General features: G+C 35.8%; 2 protein-coding genes across 3 annotated transcripts; both read right to left on the bottom strand.

Moving 5' to 3' along the window:
• Positions 1-1,374: 1,374 nt before the first annotated feature.
• Positions 1,375-2,496, bottom strand: LOC144843583 (octanoyl-[acyl-carrier-protein]:protein N-octanoyltransferase LIPT2, mitochondrial-like). Its single transcript, XM_078700426.1, has 3 exons — positions 2,411-2,496; positions 1,815-2,271; positions 1,375-1,705 (listed from the first exon to the last, which is right to left on the bottom strand). The coding sequence occupies exons 2-3, from the start codon at positions 2,269-2,271 to the stop codon at positions 1,449-1,451; spliced, it is 714 nt and encodes a 237-aa protein (XP_078556552.1). The 5' UTR covers positions 2,411-2,496; the 3' UTR covers positions 1,375-1,448.
• A 59-nt stretch (positions 2,497-2,555) lies between these two features.
• Positions 2,556-16,343, bottom strand: LOC144843579 (octanoyl-[acyl-carrier-protein]:protein N-octanoyltransferase LIPT2, mitochondrial-like). 2 transcript variants are annotated; one of them, XM_078700420.1, is made up of 4 exons: positions 16,305-16,343; positions 13,575-13,630; positions 2,996-3,452; positions 2,556-2,886 (listed from the first exon to the last, which is right to left on the bottom strand). In XM_078700420.1, exons 1-4 carry the CDS (start codon positions 16,333-16,335, stop codon positions 2,630-2,632), a joined length of 801 nt encoding a protein of 266 aa, XP_078556546.1. In that variant the 5' UTR covers positions 16,336-16,343; the 3' UTR covers positions 2,556-2,629. The 2 variants fall into 2 exon arrangements, with proteins under 2 accessions (XP_078556546.1, XP_078556547.1); XM_078700421.1 differs by lacking the exons at positions 13,575-13,630; positions 16,305-16,343 and adding an exon at positions 13,442-13,545.
• Positions 16,344-23,808: the final 7,465 nt, after the last annotated feature.

Genomic DNA, 23,808 nt, shown 5'->3' with positions numbered 1-23,808 from the left:
AATTAAATCATCACTACGTTACATTTAGATGGATTGAACAAATGGAAAAAGTGGGTGTGCTACACTCTTGCTTTGAGGCATCTGAAAGTCTTGCTCTGGTGTCTAGAGATGTGCTACACTCTGAAAATGTGTACAGTATAAACGCCGCTTTGAGGCACCTGGAGGTGTGTTACACCCTTGAGGAATATTAAAGGAGGTGCACTATACATTTGATTTCAGACATCTGGCTTGGCTTTGAGGTACATAACTGGAAGTGTACTACACTCATGCTTTGAGGCATCAGGGCGCGAACTACATTCTTGCTTTCAGGCATCTGAAAGTGTTATACACCCTTGCTTTGAGGTATCATGGGGTGTGTTCCCCCACCTTTGGTGGTGTGTTACAATCTTGGTTTGAGGCATCAAGAAGTGCACTACATTCTTGCTTTCATTCATCTGAAAGTTTGTTAAACTCTTGCTCTGAGATGAGTTAAACTCATCAGGAAGTGCACTACATTCTTACTTTCAGGCATCTGAAAGTGTGTTATACACCCTAGCTTTGAGGTATCTGGAGGTGTGCTACACTCTTGCTTTGAGGTATCTGGAGGTGTGCTACACCCTAGCTTTGAGGTATCTGGAGGTGTGCTACACTCTAGCTTTGAGGTATCTGGAGGTGTGCTACACTCTTGCTTTGAGGTATCTGGAGGTGTGCTACACTCTTGCTTTGAGGTATCTGGAGGTGTGCTACACTCTAGCTTTGAGGTATCTGGAGGTGTGCTACACTCTAGCTTTGAGGTATCTGGAGGTGTGCTACACTCTAGCTTTGAGGTATCTGGAGGTGTGCTACACTCTAGCTTTGAGGTATCTGGAGGTGTGCTACACTCTAGCTTTGAGGTATCTGGAGGTGTGCTACACTCTTGCTTTGAGGTACCTGGAGGTGTGCTACACTCTTGCTTTGAGGTATCTGGAGGTGTGTTAAACTCTTGCTTTGAGGTATCTGGAGGTGTGTTAAACTCTTGCTTTGAGGTATCTGGAGGTGTGCTACACTCTAGCTTTGAGGTATCTGGAGGTGTGCTACATTCTTGCTTTGAGGTACCTGGAGGTGTGTTAAACTCTTGCTTTGAGGTATCTGGAGGTGTGTTAAACTCTTGCTTTGAGGTATCTGGAGGTGTGCTACACTCTTGCTTTGAGGTATCTGGAGGTGTGCTACACTCTTGCTTTGAGGTATCTGGAGGTGTGCTACACTCTTACTTTGAGGTACCTGGAGGTGTGCTACATCCTTGAGGAATAAAGAGGTGCACTATACATTTGATATTAAGACATCTGGTCTGCATAAGTATACAGGACGCTTGGTACTGATGATTGTGAAATAATAATAAATGAAAATAGCAAAATGTTTTCAGATTCATATTACAGTACTTTATTAAGTAAATATATATTAATAAAAGTAGAAAGATATATATTTTTTTATTATAAATTTAAATTGAGTTGATTGGTAAGTTCTTGAAGAGTAATTTCTTTGACATCGCATTGAAATTGCAATGAAAATGATTCAACAAAGCTTGGAATAACATCTTCTACTGTAACCTCTGCCCTCGATTCTACAGTTAATGATGTTACATCTTTTCCCTCAATTCCACAGGGTATTATGTTGGAAAACCAACTAAGATCTGTATTGCAATTGAGAGCTAGTCCGTGACATGTTACAAAGCGTTTACACTGTACACCTGAAAAAATATTAAAATAAAATAAATATAAGGCTTAAATTATAGAATCAAAAAAAATAACAAAAATAAACTTCATATATATTGTAACATAAGGTACAATGTACTTGACCTATTGCAGCTATTTTCTTATCATTCACCCAGACACCAGTATGTGGAGATGTTTCACTTTGAATGTCAAACCTACGGCATGTCTCTATAATACATTTTTCCAATTCACAAATATACCAGCGCACACTCTTCTTAAAGTCACCTAGGTATAAAATAGGATATGCTACAAGCTGCCCAGGTCCATGAAATGTTATCAAACCACCACGATCAGTTCGCAGAAATTCAGCTCCAAGTTTCACCAAGCGTCGTTCTTCATTCAAATCGTAGTCTTTAGTCCGAATACCTATTGTATAGATAGGGTTATGCTCACATAATAATAGCGTGTTTACCGGTACAGCATTTGATTGGTCTAGGCCATTTTTAATATCGGATTGAATTGTTTTTTGGATTTTTAAAGCTTCTGTATAGGATATTCGTCCAAGGTTGCAGACACCTACAAGAGAGCGTCTGACAGCCATCTGAAACAAATAAAAAGTTTAAAAGTCATTATCAGATAGTGAATACTGTATATTTAATTTAACTTACTAGTCTCAATAGAAATTGCAATTAATATAATTACAATTTCTATTGAGACTTGTGCTTGTGCTACACTCTTACTTTGAGGTACCTGGAGGTGTGCTACATCCTTGAGGAATAAAGAGGTGCACTATACATTTGATATTAAGACATCTGGTCTGCATAAGTATACAGGACGCTTGGTACTGATGATTGTGAAATAATAATAAATGAAAATAGCAAAATGTTTTCAGATTCATATTACAGTACTTTATTAAGTAAATATATATTAATAAAAGTAGAAAGATATATATTTTTTTATTATAAATTTAAATTGAGTTGATTGGTAAGTTCTTGAAGAGTAATTTCTTTGACATCGCATTGAAATTGCAATGAAAATGATTCAACAAAGCTTGGAATAACATCTTCTACTGTAACCTCTGCCCTCGATTCTACAGTTAATGATGTTACATCTTTTCCCTCAATTCCACAGGGTATTATGTTGGAAAACCAACTAAGATCTGTATTGCAATTGAGAGCTAGTCCGTGACATGTTACAAAGCGTTTACACTGTACACCTGAAAAAATATTAAAATAAAATAAATATAAGGCTTAAATTATAGAATCAAAAAAAATAACAAAAATAAACTTCATATATATTGTAACATAAGGTACAATGTACTTGACCTATTGCAGCTATTTTCTTATCATTCACCCAGACACCAGTATGTGGAGATGTTTCACTTTGAATGTCAAACCTACGGCATGTCTCTATAATACATTTTTCCAATTCACAAATATACCAGCGCACACTCTTCTTAAAGTCACCTAGGTATAAAATAGGATATGCTACAAGCTGCCCAGGTCCATGAAATGTTATCAAACCACCACGATCAGTTCGCAGAAATTCAGCTCCAAGTTTCACCAAGCGTCGTTCTTCATTCAAATCGTAGTCTTTAGTCCGAATACCTATTGTATAGATAGGGTTATGCTCACATAATAATAGCGTGTTTACCGGTACAGCATTTGATTGGTCTAGGCCATTTTTAATATCGGATTGAATTGTTTTTTGGATTTTTAAAGCTTCTGTATAGGATATTCGTCCAAGGTTGCAGACACCTACAAGAGAGCGTCTGACAGCCATCTGAAACAAATAAAAAGTTTAAAAGTCATTATCAGATAGTGAATACTGTATATTTAATTTAACTTACTAGTCTCAATAGAAATTGCAATTAATATAATTACAATAATATCAAAACATCTTCACATAAAGTTTCATGGATTTAGGATCTAAGTTTAGAAAAGGTTGAAATTGTATTTTGTTGTTATAGTAGGGAAGGATAGCGGAGCAGCAAAAACAATGGATTGGACATATAATTAGGGAAAGAGGATAATTGAAAATTGTGATAGAAGGAATATATGAAGATAAAATACAAAGGGGAAGGAAAAGGATAGTGCTTGATAGATTAAAAAATAAAAATACATATTCGGAACTAAAAGAAGAAGCACCTAATAGAGAAGTATTGAGAAAGAAGACTGCCATGGACCTGTCAAATGGCAAGGTAGACAAGGTAGATCTAAACTATGTTTAACTGTAGAGATATATTATAAGTTATATAATCTGTTCTCAAATGTCTTTTAAAACTCGGGTTACAGTTGAATTTCTTCTTATACTGTTCACATTCATAAATGGGCTCTCCTGTGTATATTCACGAATGCATTTTTGAACTTCTTCCCACAATGTTGATATTCATAGTGTCTCTCCCGTGTGCCCTCTTAAATGTGTTTAAAACGAATTTAAGGTTGAATTTCTTCAACATTCATAATATGGTCTCTCCCCTAGGTGTGTATTCTCCTCAATGTCTTTTCAAACTCCTACTTTCTTTAAATTTCTTCACACAATCATGTCCACATTTATATTGTTTCTCTTCTGTGTGTATTCTCAAAAATGTTTTCAAATGCCCACTCTGGTTAAAATTCTTTTTTTGTATAAATACAATTGCTGAAGATATGTTAGATGTATTAAAATCAGTTAAAGTTAAACAAGAAAAAATTGAGATGGAAGTGCGTGAAATAAGAGATGAGATAAGAGGAAATAAAACGGATATAAACATTGGGCTTCATTGAATGAGAAGATAGAATCAGTAAACTTAAGGGAACCCAGAAGGAGCAATCAAATTGTGCATAGACAAAATGAATGAAAGAAGAAAGAGAAGAAAATGTAACCTAAGAAGAAAATGTAACCTAATTTTCTTGAGTATCCCCGAGTCAAAGAAAGAGGAGGGTAAAAGTATTAAGAAATATTATTGAAATTGTAACCCATTATTGAAAATGAGATGGAAAAGATAGGCCTCTCAAAGTTGTCTTTAAAAATTCAGAAACGGTGACAAATTAATGAAGATGGTAAAAGGATCTAAACTAAAAAGATATTGTTTATATTTCTAGAGATAGAACACAGTCAGAAAGAGGAGAGTACAAGAACTTGCGTGCAACTCTGAAAGAACGTGAGGAAAAGGGTGAAAAAGATTTAATATACAAAACAGGAAAATTATAAATTCATTTTTTCACCCAAAGTTCTAAATCCGGAAAGAAAATTAAAGAAAAATATTCAGTTCAGGTTGTTTTAGAGGAAAATATTACTTTCTTTTATACTAACTGTGACACATTACTGAACAAAAGAGAAGAACTTAAAATAAGATTAGAATATTGATGTTACCTAAATGCTCTTTTATTCTATTGAACTGTAAATCGTGGGATATCATTTATTTTTACTTGAACACTTGAGAAGAGGAGTTGGTATTTATGTTAAGGAGAAATTTTCCGTTTCAGTTATTGATTTGGTATACTGTTGGCGGCCACCCTCGGGACCGGGAAAAGTGGCCGCTTATGGGAGGAGACCGCTTATGGGAGGTTCTGCCGATAGAGGGCCAAGATCACGTATTATGGCTATGCACGATATTTTCTTTCTTAACACAACAGGCTCCTAAATTCTCCAACTAATTGTATTTTATTGTTTAGGATCAGGTGGTTTTTTAGTACTATTTATGATTTTCAGACAAATTTTAAAAGCTTTTATCATATGAAAATAAGTATCAAAATTGTAGTTTTTGGGAATTGTAAAAGTTTTAGGGTGCCCACTTACGGGAAGTAATTATGCCATAAAATTATAATTTTTAGTAAAAAAAGTGGCCGTGGCCTCTTACAGGAGGTACCAAATGCACTAATTAGATAGGAAGAACAAACAGGCTTTTGAAAGTGCGGCAGTTAAGGGAGGTGGCCGCTCACGGAGGTTCTAATGTACTTTGATGCAGGCTATTTGGGTTAACGTACAAATCTGGAAAGAGGAGTTGATTATTGGCTGTGTATATAGGAGTCCAAATAGCAGTGCAGAAAACAACTCTAAAATAAGAGATAATGTTGTATACAGCAGGTAATTTAAAGTCTGATTATTTTATACTCGTTGCTGAAGATTTTAATTTTGGCAATATAAACAGGTTGGAGTCCAATGCTGAAGGACGTCAAAGAATGAAAGTATATTATTTTCAAGTTTAGTGAAGGATCTTTTCTGGTTCCAACATGCCAAAAACCCCACTAAAATTCGCTAAAATAGCTAAAGATTTCTTGAAATACGTGCAATGCAAGACAAAATCAAAATCCATCATTCCTGGCTTAAAGGACAGTGAAGGAGATATCGCCATAGAAAATATTTTGAAAGCCAACCTTATCAATGAGTTTTTTTTGTTGAGAATATACCATTGATGCAGCAAAGAAACCAGTTTGAGGAAAGAGTGTCAAATTTAAAAAATGTGATATTGAATTATACTTAAATTAAAGTCCTGATCAGATTCATTCTCATATCCTCAAGGAAACAGGTAGTCTACTGGGTAGAAAGTATGTTCTCCAAACTGATGAACAAAGGAACAGTCCCCCATCATGGAGATTGGCTGAAGTTGTTCCCATGTACAAAAAGGTCAATTCCATTGAATTATAGACCAATTAGTTAGTTTAACGTCTCTTGTATTTAAAACAATGGAGACATTTGTTAGAAATGTTGTAATCGAAGGAAAAACAAGCTATTTACGGAAAATCAGCACGAATTTAGTATTAACGATGCTCCTGCAATTATATAATAATAATGTTAGAAGTTATCAATTTGCGGACCAAGTGACTCGACGATGGTTCATATTTCGACTGTGTATTTTTAGACTTCAAAAAGGCGTTCGACACTGTGGCACATGCAAGACTATACAAGCTACAAGAAATTACAAGCTCACGGTATTGGTGGAAATCTTTTATAAAATGGATTGAAGCATTCTTATCATGTAGAACATAGTAAGTAATAGTTAACGGCGTTAAATCTGAAAGCAAACCAGTTTACAGTGGAATTCCGCAAATGGACTGATGGTATTGAGGCGCATATAAACATTGTTGCTGAAAAATTTATAGAAGAGTTAATGACCAAGATGATGGTAACTTACTGAAATCATTAAATTAAATGGCAATTGCCCTTCAACTTGGATAAATGTCATGCACTTTGGAAAGAAAAAATTGCATACAGTACATTGTATATGATGGGACATGGTCAAGAGAGGTCCTTCAGTCAGTTGTCAAAAACATGGATTTAGGCTTACTGGTAGATAATAAGCTTGTTCTCATGTTTTGCATATCAAGTCAAATTTGGAACTAAAACAAGAGGCCACAAACTTAAAATCATTAAAAAAAACCTACAAGGCTGAGAATTTGGCAGAATTTTTTTGCAAATTCACTATTTAACACATCATGGAATAACCTACCTAGTCAAGTCATAGAGGCAGAGACATTAAACCAATTCTGTTATTTTTAAAGATAAATATTTAGAGAGCTATGTTAATAATAAACTGGATTGTATTTTATAATTTTGTTATTTTGTTTGAATTACCGTTGCTCGCATGAATTGCATGCCCCGCTGGCTTCAACTAATCGCATGCCTCACAGTTTATATCCCTATCTATTTAAACGAAATAACAATACTATATAGGCCGGGAGTAATATATTTTTTGCAGTATTTGAAGTATTAGTGGGCGGTTTATTAGGCCGTATCACCTAGTGGGATACTAGTCGTGGTCATTGAACTGAGTGACACCACTAATTTTATCTTGATTGTTTTTTTTATTGATAATCTTTTTCGTCCGTCAGTCAGGTTTTTCATCTTGAGAAATTATACTGGCTGTGCGTATTATATTGTGTTAACTTCACAGTGGCATTATCGCTCTCCTTTCTTTGCATCGAGGGAAGGATTAGTGGTAAGTGTTGTTAACTGTATTGACTGACGTCTTTTTAATAATCTAGTTGCTTTTCATTGCAGGTTTGCTGGTGAAATATTTTAACTGTATTTAAATTGTATTATAATTGTATTAACGGCCATTTTGCAATATTGGTGTGCGTGTTACTGCATTGATGATATTTTATTATAATGTTGTGCCTGTATTTATTACTACGTCTATCAGTATTTTAATCCGTATTGTATTTTTTGCTAAATAACTTCTTTCACACACTGTAACTAGATTTAGGAACATTACCCAAAAGCAGAGAGTTAGAGCCCATTTTTAGATCATGACTATTAAGGTTCTGGTTAACTTTTGCTCAGTGCGCAATCTTCACAGAGTTCCTAATGTAGGAAAGAAAAGAGCAGGGAAAATGGCGTTCCACCCAATATTACGTCCTTTCTGGATTTCCAACCGAATCCGAGTTTAGGTGGGGGATTAGGTCACGATTGACAATGTGTCACCCTGGTGGAAAAACAAAATAGAGCAGCCAGGAGGGGGTCGCAGGTCTCAACATCTGTAGATATGGGAGGGGCATATATGGTGCAGAATGACGGGGCCCAGAGTGGTCGATACCACGTCCTCGCATCACCCCAGGCCACTCCTTTATTAGACTACCAGGTACGTATTATACTGTAGGACCTGCTAGGAAAAAGTGCTATATCAAAAGGCCATCTCCAATAAACTTGGATTTGTGTTTTAGCTCTAGGGACAAGGAATGACAAGGAGGAGGAAAGAGTTCCCAAGAAACAATCTAAAACCGCTAGGTCTAAAGCTAGATCTCGGCATCGATCTCCATCGACTAGCAATAGTGACCTTAGTAGGGATGGTACCGATACTGATAGTAGCAGGAGTAGAGAATCCGATAGACATAGTGCAGGGGCTAGGACAGCAGTGGAATATCTTAGGACTACCCCAAGAATGAGGCATTATGAAGACAGACAGTGTCCTTTAGAAGGATATACCTAGGTCTAGGGGTAGAAGAGACAACTGGTCCTTTTTAAGCAACGGTTCATTTATAGATGAGCAGCAACTCACGAACCGTGAAAGTAAGGACGTCCTTACTTGGTGTTTAGACGGTGCGGCGGCTGAGTTTTATGTAAATCTTATAGAAATGGATGCTGATATGGGCTTTAGGCAAATCAATAGAGAGGTTTCGCAACCCTACGAATATGATAACAAAAAAGGGATACGTCATGCACACGTATTCGTTTTCGTAAGCCAGTTAAAATCTGTTTCGCATGGTAACGAAATATTGAGGGCGCCGTCCAAAATATGACTGCGGTAAATTTTAGCGAAGCGCAGGTACGTGTTGCCTCCTGGTGCTTGGCTGCCTAGGCCTAGCGTAACATCAAAGCGAGTGAGGACTTTAAAAACTGCTATTTATCAAAATTGACCTGGCATTTTAGTAAATTACTTTAGTATATTTCTTTCAATAAATTTATAATTATATTATAATCATGAATCATTCCTGATTCAAATGCAAAATGTGCAAAATAGATCAAAAACTATACTCGTTTTGTAGTTACGAATATGACTGGTGATATTCGTCAACACGAATACGCTTTACGAATATGAAATGGGGATCAGCTCAAAAGTTTCACAAATGTGTGACGTATCCGTTTTCGTTATCGTATTCGTAAGGTTGCGAAACCTCTCTATTAAAGCTTTCAACCGACTCTTTAATGAGGACGAGCTCCCCGCAGTCCTCCAAGCTAAATTAGAGACCGCTAAGCAACATGAGTGCTGACCTTAACTAGAAAGGCGTTTAAGGATTTGCCTAAGGAGTGGATCCAAGAGCATGCTGTAGTTAGGTTCTGTATTGGGTGCAGGGACGGAGAAGTAGGTAGACACATCCTGCACTATTACTGTAGGGAGTTTGAAAAATATGATAGTTAAGAGTAAGGTCAAGGATACCGTGAAACCTCAGGTTTGGTCCACAGTCCGTACTTCTTTTGCACCCCCACTATCTTTTCAGCTACGTTCATAAGACCAGGACGATACCAAGGGTGAAACTGGCAATGAGGTGTCTATTAAGCAGGTGCGAGGAAGGCATATGAGGGGAAACCGTGTTACTTTCCAGAGGCCTTCCGTACCAGCAGCCAGAACCAGCCTTGAACTGCGACATTGGCGCCACTCACCAAAACTACTCCTACTACGGAGGCACGATTTGCCGCTGTAGAGAGTAATTTCCAGACTCTGAACACCAATCTGGGAACGGTGGAGAGCAGGCTGCATAAATACTGAGATGGCAATGCGGAGTCAGCTGGACAAGCTCATGCGTTACATGCGACCTGCCGAAGCAACCTACTTTGAATGTAAGGAGGTGGGATATTTCCGCAGGAATTGTCCGAGATTGGCAGGCCATCTGCGTCAGGTTAGTGGTAATGAGCAGGATCCTTTAAACGATTAGTGTTGGGTCCGAGGCCCAACAACCTAACCCGGTTCCGGAAGCTGGCCAGAAAGATAATGGCTTGTCAACTACCTCCAAGCTAGGCCCCATGGCCAAGCCTTTGATTACAGAGAAGGTATCACCGGATCCTGTGACGATCATCGAGCCATCTACAATCAGCTGATTTAACCAGTAGTCACATCTACACTGGCTACTACTAAAACTGAAGAGAATCAAACCCGGATTGTCATTAACATGGTAAAATCATTAAATGCGCTGCACGCCACTGCTTTTGTAAATGGTACAAAAATAAATGCAGTTGTGGATACGGCAGCTGATTTTACTATAATATCCAATAAGGTTTTCAAAAGTCTAGATTCGGCACCACCAGTGGTGTCCACCCTGTCCTTTACTTTGGCAGGTTCGAATGTGGGGCCTCTACAGTTGACATTGGGAACCAAAGAGTAGCACGAATTCTTTTATGTTGCCCCCATCCACAATGATATGCTTTTGGTGGGTGGTGATTTTCTCTTGCTTCTGGCAATTGGGGGAAGTACCATATCATTACGAGGGGATTCACCGGTGGAACCTAGGGTTACCCAGGTAACAGGCTAAACGGAGAGTAATTCCTCCTCACTCAGCTGCTCATGCTAAGTGTAAACTTGTAACTAACAATTTATCTATGTCCGATTTCTTTATAGAGCCAGTTTCAACTACCGACGATGTGGCTAAACCGGCAACTCTACATTTACGCACTGATGCACTCTGCACCATCATCACATCTGACCACTACCTCACTATGAAAAAGGGTAGGCAGCAGATAGGTATGGCAAGGGAAGCTGAAGGGGTGAGTGTGTTAAAGACAGAGGCGACTCCGACCAATGATGCTTCAATGAATCAAGCGGATGATGACAGTAACCAACCTGGTAACCGCACCTAGTGGGCATGTTAGACTTTAATCTCTCGATTGAAGAGGCGGACACGCTCACTAAACTATTGGTTGATTACCAGGACGTCTTCGCTGCTCATCAATTCGACATCGGCACCACACTGCGTTTCGCAGGGGAAGAAGAGAAAGAGATAAAGAAGATGTTGGAGGCTGGAGTTATTCAACCATCCATGTCTAAGTGGGCATCACCTCCTGTGTTGGTACGGAAGCGCGATGGGTCTGTGCGCTTTTGCATTGACTATCGTGCTCTCAACAACATCACTACTAAAGATGCGTATCCATTACCTCTGATTCGTGTCAGCGTTCCAAGAGGAAGTAGATGACGTCGTGTCCATAGCACGTTCCAGAGGGTACCCTACCAGGGGACAATGTTCCTTAGGACCACGGTGGACAGGTAAGCATAGAGATATCACAGTACGGCTACTAACGGTACAATTCAGTTTTCTTTTTTACAGGGGGATGACGGTGGACGGGTCGATGCGGTACAGTTACTCCCAAAGGGAGCCGATTGTTGGGGTTACTCACTGGACGAGCTAAGGCAACATCAGATGAGTGATCCTGACTTGGCACCTGCTCTGGACTGGTTACAGAATGGGGGACCGTTGTATTGTTTATGTCGCAATTTATCTCCTCGTCTTCCTCAGATATGGATCATCCACAGCGAGATGGAGTAAGAGGTCAGTCCGGATAAACAGAGTTGGAGCACCCTTCCTCTTGTGGATCGCCGTCGCCGTGGGACAGGTGCTCGTGCCATGTAGATAATGGATGAACGGAAAAGATCTCCTTTCAGCCCCTGGCTTACCCACAATCAGAAACTTTCAGTTATAGAAATCCGTTCCATTTCACATTTATTTTTCTTTGTATCTTTCAGGTATCCAGTAAAGCAGAGTACGGTGCTACAGGCATGACTACCTGAGGAGATCATAGGAAGCGGTCTACAGTACATCAACTACGGTTAACAGGTATTTTCACGGACGAAAGAACCCAGTTAACCCCTGAAGTGGAACCAGGACGGGGTGCCCACTTTTCAAACACGGGAGGCGTGTTGTGAACGGCGCCAGCTGGGTGAACAGACCACCCCTCCACCCCGATAGCCTGATTTGCATACACAGGGTAAGCAAATTTTAACGTGGGACCTCGACGCCACCCGAACCGGTCTATTTGAAGCAGGCAACCAAGAGAGACGGATGGAACAATATTTATCTATCCTTATCATTGCTTATAGAATATGTTGTGTGAATTTGGGAAAGAGGGACTGATAAGGTAAGCCTAGTTGCTTTAATTATTAGGCATTACATTGAAATCCAATGGGATTGGGACACACAAGCTTAATGCTTAAGAAGTCTTAATATGAAGGTAGATCAAGGTAGAATGTTCACATTTATCATTATGGTGATGATATGGAGATTTTAATCTCTATGGATTTTTTTAAAAATAGAAAATAGGCCTAAATATTGTTTTTCTGTTATTTTTAAAGATAAAAATATTAGAGGGGCCAGGCTATGTTAATTAATAAACTGGATTGTATTTTATAATTTTGTTTGAATTACTGTTGTTTGCATGAATTGCATGCCCTGCTGGCTTCAACTAATCGCATGCCTCGCAGTTTATATCCTCTATCTATTTAATAGCAATACTATATAGGCCTACGTGCCCTAGCTCCCGCTCTAGCCTAGTAGGAGCTCAACATCATCATTTTCAAGATTTTAATCTCTATGGATTTTTTTAAAAATAGAAAATAGACCTAAATATTGTTTTTAAAGATAAATATTTAGAGGGCTATATTAATTATGCACTTGTCAATTGTATGACCCACTATACGACCCCCGGGAGAGGTGCGTCATTGGTGCGTCATTTACAAATAATTACTGACGCAGGGGTGCGTCAAAAAACCTAGATGGTACGTCAAATCAATGGCCAATGGTGTGTCAATGTCCGTCACTTTACCACCCAAAATATCATAAAAAACATGGTCACAGTGCATCAAAATGGGTGCGTCATGGTCACCTAAAGGTAAGTCACATTATTGACGCATGGGTGCGTCATGGTATTCATAAGGTATGACGCACATCGGACAAATGACGCACCTCTCCCGGGGGTCGTATAGTGGGTCATACAATTGACAAGTGCATTAATAAACTGGATTGTATTTTATAATTTCGTTATTTTGTTTTGAATTACTGTTGCTTGCATGAATTGCATGCCCCGCTGGCTTCATTCAACTAATCGCATGCCACGCAGTTTATATTATATCCCCTATCTATTTAAATGAAATAACAATATAATATAATTAAATACTATAATACTTAATAGGCCTAGGTGGGAGCCCTGGCTAGGCTAGAGCGGGACCCTAAGGCCTAACCTAGCTAGCCTATCTATAGACTAGGCCCGACTAGGCCCATCTATCTAGCCTAGACTTACTAACTAGAGGCCCGGGCCTCTAGCTAGCTAGCCTATACTATAGTAGGTAGGCCTTTTTTAAGCCTTACCCTTACGGATCCCGACCTTACTACGACTTGTGTGGCTAGCTAGGCCTAAAGTTAGAACAACAAAAACGGAATCAATCTAGCCTAGGCTAGGCCTATAATAAGTACGTAGCCACAATAATAAGTCAGCACTCACTATATATTTGATCCGGTAGGGCTTGGTATTTAATTTTAGGAGGACCCAGATACCACGGGATCCAGTCAAGTCGCCCCATCGCAAAGTCGCCTCATACAAAGTCGCCCAATACAAAGTCGCCCCATCGCAAAGTCGCCCCAAAACAAAGTCGCCCCGGCACAGTCGCCCCATCGCAAAGTCGCCCCATTACAAAGTCGCCCCAACGCAAAGTCGCCCCAACGCAAAGTCGCCCCATCGCAAAGTCGCCCCATCGCAAAGTCGCCCACGGTTTTATTTCGGTATGATTATGAAGCGCCGCCGCTAGTAGTACGCTGTAGTCGGTTGCGTTTGATATCGATTGCGTTGTTACTTTGGTCGCGCTAAATGTCGTATACATTATAATTTAATTGTTTATCCTATTATATACATAATTTGTGTTTTAATTTTTATTTTACAGGTTTTAATGGAGTGATTTGCTTTTTAAAAATCATTAAAGAAATAGTCCCTTGTTTGAAAGTTCTAAAAAGATTATCCCTGATTTATAGTTTCAAAAATGTTAATTTAATATGATTTTAAAATTAGTTACCAGAGCCACAATTACGAATCTTTCTTCAACCTACGCGTGGATACCAGCTCATTTTTAGGATAATATAATAAATGTATAAATGTGTAGTAGGCCTTCGTATAGATTTACAGTAGTTAAAACAATAACAGTGTTGTAAGACAATGAGTGTTATAGGCTACTTATTGATCATTTTGCATTTATTGACAAGTTATGTGTCTTAATTTTATAATGACTTTTCAAAATAAAGAAAAAAAAAAAAATTTCATCGCCGATATGATTGTTTTACATGCAGGTATTTTAGTAAAATTTAAAACGCTACATTTTGACCATGGAAAAACCATCGTACAGTATCGTGTGCGTGTTTTTTAAAAAGGGGAATCCCCGACGGTCAGCAGAAAGACGTAGCAGCTGTGAGGAAACAGATACCAGAAGGCGCAGCTCCGATTAGTTTCAGAGAATGTTTCAGATGGCGAGTCGCCTTTTATTCAACAGCACAATGATCATTTTACTGAAGAAATTTTTTTCAACCCTTTTGGTTATAGAACATTCTAATTATCATGCCTAATAAATATCCTCATATCGGGTGTTTATTTAATTTTAAATTAAACAAGACAGTGAAGAGGCACGGTACGTACACGGACGTACGGCGAATACACACACGCACGTAATCATTTACGACATATAGTGGTGATATGATGCAATTTTATAATGGATATAATGATGGGATTGTCTTTCCAGGCTTAGAATCAATGTTCATTGTAATACTATGTATATAATAGTAAACTGAATGTTTATAAATAAATTGTTTTACGTAATTTTTTGCATATAAAATAAAAGACACAGACGCAGCCTACGTTTCCTATAAAATATTTCACATTTAAATAATTATGTACTGTTAAATGACATTATGCTGGATAATACTATAATCTTAAACTATATGTTTACAAATTGTCATTTTTTAAGGCACACATCTTTCTCATCATACTGACCTGTAAAATAAAAACAAAAATCAATTATTAAAGATGTATTGTCCCTTGAAACACAAAAAAATGAAGGTCAAAATATTCTAAATTTAAATTGGCCATATCAAAGTAATATTAAAGTTATTCACTTTAAGTCGAAAATTCGAGCCAAAAGCAACAAGTTTACGTAATTAACAGGTAAATTAGTTGGATTACATTTCGTCTGGAAAATCGTCGCGAGCGAAAGTAAACAAAGATTTCAAACCATGAGTACGCATTATGAATATGCTAATTAGGATTGTTTACAACTCGTCACGGTTGAGAAGGTATTTTCACACAGATCGTGAGGAAGTTTTATGATTATGCATACAGAGAGTAGCCAAACAAGCGCGTTTCATTATGGGATATGTTTTGATCGAAAACTTTGACTGGAAGTCAAAGTTATTTTTTTAACAAAAAAACGTCTGTATTTCAGTTAAATGATTTTTTTTTTCGACAAATTTTTGGTGATAGTTAATAACTATTATGATACTTCAAAATGACCCACCTTTTTTCGAAATCTGTTATTTTTTATTTTTTTGGAATTAGTCAAAGGGACAAAACATCTTTAATATAGGCCTAATAATAATAATAAATATTCATCGACCAAAGTAAAAATAATCAGATCGTATAACATCATTTTATCGCGACCAAAATTAAACGCGACCGATTTCGAACGCGACTGATATCATCGTAAAACTCCGGCGGGGTTTCCCCATCTTCGATGGTGCGTTGTAGTGCGACAACGGCGGAGTAATTACGGGGGATTCCCTCTGTCTGGTAAGCTAGCACGTTAGTGCGACCGCGGAGTGATTAGTCGGGGTTTCCTCTCTGATGATGGGGGTGCGTGCCGATCGTGTAACCTGAGACTACATGGCGGGGCTTCCCCTTTTATGCATACACGTTCCGTGTTATTTTGTGTATCATTGCGACATTTTACGCACTTGTAAACTATTTTTTAACGTTTTGGGGCGACTTTGCGATAGGGCGACTTTGTGATGGGGCGACTTTGCGATGGGGCGACTTTGCGTTAGGGCGACTTTGCGATGGGGCGACTTTGCGATGGGGCGACTTTGCGATGGGGCGACTGTGTCGGGGCGACTTTGCGATGGGGCGACTGTGTAAGGGGCGACTTTGTATGGGGCGACTTTGCGATGGGGCGACTTGACTAGCATCCGATACCACCACCACGTCCACACGTACGTGGGTACATCATCGACCATCCACAAACAATATCTATGGAACGCTAAAACCGCCATATGTAAGTTACCAGCACAACATAAACATACTGAACTACTGTATAATATTTTCAATTGGTCGATCGTTGCGTTACGTCTATTTTTCTTGCGTTTACGTCGATTTCACCAAAATATTGTCGTAAGCGGTTTCCTGTCAAATGTTGGTTTCTTACGTAAAAACGACGTAACAATCGTAACTAACGTTAGAAAAACTGACTCTTACGTCGACACACGTCATTAAACACACCGGGAAACACACAATGAGTCAATGATTATTTTTCATTTTCATACTTTACACACAAATTATATTTTATGTTGATATTTTAAAAATTAGGCCTACGTGTCCAAAAAATACTGTATGCGCATGACGCAAACATTGGACAATTCTGAAATAATAAAATATCATGAACCACTCGAATTTGATTAGAAATTGATTTTGAACATTTTAAAATGTTGACTTGGGTTGCGCACAAAAAATCAAGTGTGCGTACACGTACGTTTTTTGTGCGTAGGCCTATATGTTGACCCCTTGACCTGTTTATATATTTATATGCTGAATTCATAAAATGGCGCCCTGTTGACGTCATGATTGAGTCGAGTAATCACGTTGAAAGCTTATGATTTTTATTCTTCTCTTTGGTGGGTGCGTCCAACATTTATTCTTTCCGTATAACATAAATAAAATAAGTAGTCTGACCAAATCACGTCAAAAGTCGTACGACTTGTGTAGAGGCTTACATCAATAATATAATCAGGTCTAGGCCTATATGTACGTCGATACAGATAGTCTAACTATCAAATTAGGCCTACACTAGTCCATCCGTAAACTAATTCATATTTAAATTGACGTATTATGGAAAATTCGCGTATAGTATTTTGGAAAATGAATACTTCAAGTTTACGTATTTTGGAAAGAATCGAGTAGGCAGAAATCATGAATTGTAGGCAGAAATCATGAATTATTCAATTTACAAGATAAACTGTAATTCAATTGTCTGTCAACAAACAATGGTGTTTTGTTAAATTTAACAGATTAATTTGTCTTTTATTGTGAATATATGATATATATAAACTGAAAATTGATTTATTCAAAGTTTTATTTTATATTAATTTTCATGGTTTTGGGGATAGACATCTTTAGATAGACTCTGGTTAAACTTTGATTTATTTTTCTAGAAAAATGTGATGAATATATTTATTGTTATAACGCCCTCTATGAAAATTAACTTTTTTTTTGTCTTATAAAAACGCCGCTCGCGTGTTGTTGACGTAACAGTTTTAAAGATATAATATTGTCTCCCTAAATTGTTTTTTCAATGGTAGGCCTATTTTGTTAAAATTAAACGTTTCTTAATTTTTTGTTTTTGTTTTTTTTTACAGAAGTAAATAACTTTATCAAAACTACAAAATTACCTACTTAATCTTTCTTCAGAAATAATGATTTATTATCAATTATTTTTGTTTAACAATCAGTAGTAAACATTTTTTGTAACGTAAATATAGTCTGACCTACTGTACAGAGCAAAAATATAATCATAAACTAGTAGTGTAGTGTGAGTAGATAGTAAACAAGAAATATTTCTTACAAAAAACGCTGCTCGACATTTTAAAATTAATCATTGTTCTTTCTTCAGATAGAAGAAGAAAATATGTTTTTGTTACCATGGAAACATGTAACAAAATAAAAATATGTTGGTTAATAGCAAAAATACACAAAATCTAACATAGCTATTTAATTATAAATCACATCATGCCCATTTTGGTGGGTGTTAGTAATCTGGTTGTATTTCATTGAATAATTGATATTTCTTCTAATTTTCCAACAGCATTTGAAAGAAGACATGTGTAACTTTCCAACAATGTATTATTTGCCAACAAATACTAATTTACTAATTAAAAAATGGCATTTAAAAATGGTCAATTTTGAACTTTAATGTGCTGTGTGTGTGTGACCTCAACACAACCTGTAGTAGGCATGCAACTGAATACCCTCTAGAAATTCTTCCACAGTCTGTTGATTCGTGTCAACCAATCAAAGAACGAGAATCCAGAATCGTTCAACCGTGAACCCTCATAGACTCTCTTTTCCCAGACGTTTTTTGGGTCCAGCAGCTGGGACCTATAAATTATAGTCGAGTTTACAAATTCCCAAAATTGTCGGCCTTAGAACTATAGCTACCGCGATGATAAAGCTTCTTAATAAGTATGTCCTCTTGGGACATTGCTGGCTAAAGCCGCGGCGCGAAAAAATCACTCAAAGCAAATAATACCACCAAGGTGGGTTATATCCAATATGTTAGTTTATTTTCTAAGGTCAAGTCTGGGGGTCACTTCATCAAGCCTGAGATGTCAACAAGTGATAAATGGCCAGTCAGACCCAAGGGACCAAATGTGCTATAAAGGGACATTCAGGTGTGAACAAATTGTATCCTATTACACAGTCAAATGGGAGCCATTGTAAATACCGGCCTATAGTTAGGTTGACAGCCGAAATCAAGTTTTGATTTGACTGATTTGACAGGGAATTATTATAATACCGGCCTATGTTGACAGCAAGAACAAAGTCATTATTTATTTTAAAAGATTTTACAGATTACTGCCTACATTCATCTCAATAATACTGTATTATCAGCAAATGTTTTCATAGACTCTCTTCTCTCAGACGTGCCTTGGGGATTGTAATTTGAGCATGACCTGGCTGGGTTTACAAAATTCCAAAACTGTCAGCCTCTAGAGCTATAGCTTCTGAATGAGTAGTCCTCTGGGAATAAAGCTGGCTAAAGCCGCAGCAAAAAACGTTAGTGTACACAATCAGACCTGTATACAGATTTGGAAAAATGAAATATCGGGAGATTTTATAAAAGCATGTCTAAACTATAGAGGGTGCTTTAACATTTTGAGATATTAAACCATAATAGAAATTACAAATTGTTGGAAATTATCAGAATATTTTTTTTGTTTATCTAAAAAATTCGGAGAAATTGTTTTTTTTAGCAGGGTACCGGAAGATGCGATACAAAATATTGGGAAACTCATGTGATTATTGGGAGAGTTGAAGGGTAGGTCTGCGCTACACTTTGGAAGCTATTTCACAATGGTAAACAACATAAAGATAATATATATGATTATATAAATAATGCAATATTATACAAATAATGAATCTTTATGAGTTGGATGGTGAGAATGTTTCATCACTGCTCTATTTTTAACGAGGCGGAGCCGAGTTGAAAATACAGCAGTCAATTTTTCTTTGAATAAAATATTCTCTCCATTCAACGAATACAAAACATTCATTATTTGTTCAATTTATCTTATTTTACGTAATTCATTGACTTATCGGGATGCTAGGGCATTAAAAAAAGGCAGTGCTCCAACTTTATATGTGGAGTAGAACTAGAACAGTTATAGACGGCTTTCAACAATGTAGCATGTCAAAAATCCTCAACATGTTTACAGAAAGCATGTTAATTATCACCATTAGATATCACTTTTTCGTTAGATAGGGCTAATTCCAAATGACATGTAATTGACCATTCGAATTGCAAGAATATAATCATGTGTGTTATAAATAATGAATGTTTATGATATGAGTGGAATGGTACAAATAATGCCATGAGGTGAATGATGAAAGGTTATATTTCAATGAGGTGAAGCCGAGTTGAAATATAATGTCCTTTTATCATTCACCGAATAGATAGCCTAAATAAATCAAACACAAAAATAAAGCGAGTACAAAATGTTCAATTTATTTACAGCCTAAACCTTCCTAGAAGCAGGGTATCACAAAAAAACAAAACTGTTAAGGTAGATCTACATCTAAGTAGCATCAAGTAAAATGCTTAAATACATACAAACGATATACTGCTTTCAATTCTGTGTTCACATCATAATTGTAATAATATAAAATTTGTAGGACCATATTATATCACAATCTCGGTTGACTACTGTAAAACGAAAACTTTAAATGTTATAATCAAACAAAATAAAATGAACAGAAAAAAGTTTTATCCGAATATATAAATTACATAAGGCCAAATAATCAACACAAATTCGTTATTACCGTAATAAATAGAACATAAATTGTAAATACTTTATTTATTGAGACAAATTTGAAGAATGATTTACGATAGAATTTGACTATTGTTTCTAATTGTTGTTTTTTATGTACGATTCATATTTTTATTGGAGACTTAAAAATTACTTAGAAGCAACACTTGTTAAACGTGTTTGGCCCAAGGCGTCACAAGTACTTAATGATAATCCTAAAACAAGCATACGCATTTGCCTTAATGTATCACTATCAATAACTCTTTTCATGATTCTGTCATATAAATTTGACACCTTGTTTCATCTATACGCTGTATGGATATATACGTATATCAGCTCCTTCTTTACAGGACGCTAACAATTATACAATATTTGGCAATTCACTTTGATAAACCGTACACAAACTGCTAAATGTTATGCCATACCTTCTCTAGTAGGCTTTACAAAACCGTAGAACAACAGTTTTGACCATTAAACAGCTCTTTCTGTAGGCTTTTTTTTGGGTAGTTATGTAAAATTATAAAAGCATTGTACAGTTTTGTATACATGTAGTAGTCTATTGCTTTCAATTAAATTTGTTCTTACACAACAAATAAATAGATGAATCCAAATGATAATTATTATTTTATTATTTAACTACACTAATTACATCTGCAAATAATTCTTTATTAACTATGCTTTTTTTTAAATGTGTTCGTTGATATTAAATAAAATACAAATTTAATGAATAAAAATTGTTGCAATTTAGCATAAGGCTAACAATTTTTATAGACATTTTGTTTGCGTAGGCCTACTTAGTGTAGAGCGAGTAATAGCTTACTGTTGAATATATGTGTGGGTGCAATTATACCAATAGGGCTATAATCATTTCACATCATATTTGAGTGTAGGCTACCGATGAAACTACTGTGATAGTGGGCCTATATCCCAGGGTACACTTGTACCTTTCTAATTTTACAAAATCAAAATTGTAAGTAATAATATAAAAATAAGTGGTTTCGTTGTTAATCTGCAATAATAAAAAACATTAAATAAACATACTTAAATTTATCATTAGCAACTAAATGAATTAAAACATAGCATTCAATCAGTATAATCAGTTCCATGTTTTAATATGCAAGATAAAATTTGAAAATTATTATATATAGTATATACATAAATTTCAATACAATCAAACCTAAAATAATCACAGATTTTTGAAAAGAAAACTTAACAAAACTAAATTTCAAGGTAAGAGATGGGATATGCATAAACAAAACATAATACTTGGTTGCAAATTACTACTCATACAAAATATATAATACAGCACAACCCTTATTCAGGAGACATCTTCCCGGACCAAAAAAAAAATGTCCCCTTAACAGGGTGTCCCCTGAGTAGCGGTTGGTTTAGTATTAAACATTTCCCATAGTTTGTTTCTTTGGAACGTGTCCCCTAAATAGGAGTGTCCCTACTGTACTCAATATAAGCTGACTCTACAACAGAAAGGGACAACTTTAATAGTGGCTGCTACTGTAATGGTTGTTATTCTTGCAATCAGTATTTTTCAGAGCTTACTCTTACTATGATATAAAGTATTTACAACAGTGTTTTTAGGACAAAAAAAAAAGTTGCATTCTGCAAAGTTACTGGAATACAAACACATGCTTAAAATCATAACATATAATTATATTAACAATATTGATACTGTTATTTGCATATTTGTTAAATGGAAGATATTTGAACTGACAACCAATAGTAATCAATTAAGGGTTGTCACACCTGTATTGCTTGGAATTGTATCAAACTTTTATTTTTCTGAAGACCAAATTAATTGTATCATTTCTTCACATTTAATTTATTGGTATTCGTTATTATATACATTTTTTCCTGGTAAGTTTGGTCCAAATTAAATTCAAAATCTGCATAAATATTTGCATAAATTAGCATAATATATTGTCCTACCAGAAACAGAAATATTAGTGATTGAAATTATTTTAAGTATTAATATTATAAGTAATTTATTCCAGTTGATGGCAAATATAATCCGCATAAAGATTAAATACTAAAATAAACATAATTTGTAATAAATAAGTTTGTTAGCATAAAATTATTTAAAATGAATTAGTCTAAATTTAAATAAAATAGGCATGAATACATTGCTGATAAAATTACAAATTGACAATTAAAAACACTTAAAATCTGATTTGTTGATACCAATTACAAAGCAATTTAAAAATGATAGCTATAATTTATGTAACATCTTTTCAACAAGTCATTACTTATACATGAATAGAACATTTAAACTACATTTACACTCGAAACATCAACTTTCATACCTCTTCACCAAATGTCTTTAATAAATGTGTTTGTTAGAGATTGTTTTGCTAAAAAATCCCAATTCAGATTGAAGAAGTGTTCTATAATGATCATAATCTGACACTGTATCACTAAACTTGTCCATGATACTGTACTAATATAGGCAGTATCTTGCCTACCTGTAAACATGATTTAGTTATTCTTTTTATATATTTTAAAAACAATATTTTTTCTTTCAACCCTTGTGTATATCAACATTGTTTCACCACAATAAACCCGACCAAAAAAAATAAATAAAAAAAATGTTTTAACTCACATAAAATTAACTTAATCAATATAAAAAATATTTAAAATTCACATAGAAAAATACTAAATATTTACAGGGTAGATTCATCAGATTTTCATTAATTTCCATTTTAAAATTAGTTGAAAACAAGTCCCACACAAAAACAATGCAACAAAATAATAATCCGAAATGCAGTGTATGAAGGCACAAGGCACATTTAACTGGTAACAACATGCAAACTGTAAAATTGCAATTATTTTAGTTTGCACACACACACGCCCTAAAGATCATCCAGGCTTACCACTTTTTCCCGAAAAATAGATAATCCTTTTTCTTATGGTGAATCAAGAGTTATTAGACAAAAGCAGCAATTATTTCATCTCAATATTCAATTAAAACAATATCAAACTTGATTGCAAGCAAGAAACAAAAACCAGTATTTTAATTAAATTTGTAAGAAACATTTGTTCCATCAAGGCTCACACTTATTAATTCTGTAGTTGGCTAATCTGCATATTGATATTCTAGATGTGCATAGCTAATCTAATTTACATTAATTAACTGGAAGAACACCTGTTATTTTCATCTGATTTGGGCTACAATTCTTGGCAGTTTTGATTTGTTCATAATAAGTATAATTGTAGATATTTTATAGACTATTAAATTGATAGTGAATCAATTTAAAAACAATGCTGGAATGGAGGTACTATAGTACAATATTGTTATTCTAAATTAGTTATTAGACTGTACTGGATCAATTAAAATGTGTTTTTACAATTAATGATATCAAACAATAAAAAGTCATTTAAGGAAACATTAA

Source organism: Antedon bifida, chromosome 5, assembly GCF_963402885.1.
Source record: "Antedon bifida chromosome 5, ecAntBifi1.1, whole genome shotgun sequence".
NCBI lineage: Eukaryota > Metazoa > Echinodermata > Crinoidea > Comatulida > Antedonidae > Antedon > Antedon bifida.
Note: the sequence above shows the minus strand (reverse complement) of the source record. Positions and strands in the feature narration are given on the sequence as shown.

Bases quoted from the DNA above. Each gene is read 5' to 3' on its own strand.
- LOC144843579 (XM_078700420.1), bottom strand. From the start codon at position 16,335: ATGATGTACCCACGTACGTGTGGACGTGGTG. The intron at 3,453-13,574 runs GTGAGTGCTGAC...TATTTGTTTCAG, and splicing joins CCTACCGGATCAAATATATA to ATGGCTGTCAGACGCTCTCT. The intron at 2,887-2,995 runs GTCAAGTACATT...ATATTTTTTCAG, and splicing joins TAAGAAAATAGCTGCAATAG to GTGTACAGTGTAAACGCTTT.
- LOC144843583 (XM_078700426.1), bottom strand. From the start codon at position 2,271: ATGGCTGTCAGACGCTCTCTTGTAGGTGTCTGCAACCTTGGACGAATA. The intron at 1,706-1,814 runs GTCAAGTACATT...ATATTTTTTCAG, and splicing joins TAAGAAAATAGCTGCAATAG to GTGTACAGTGTAAACGCTTT.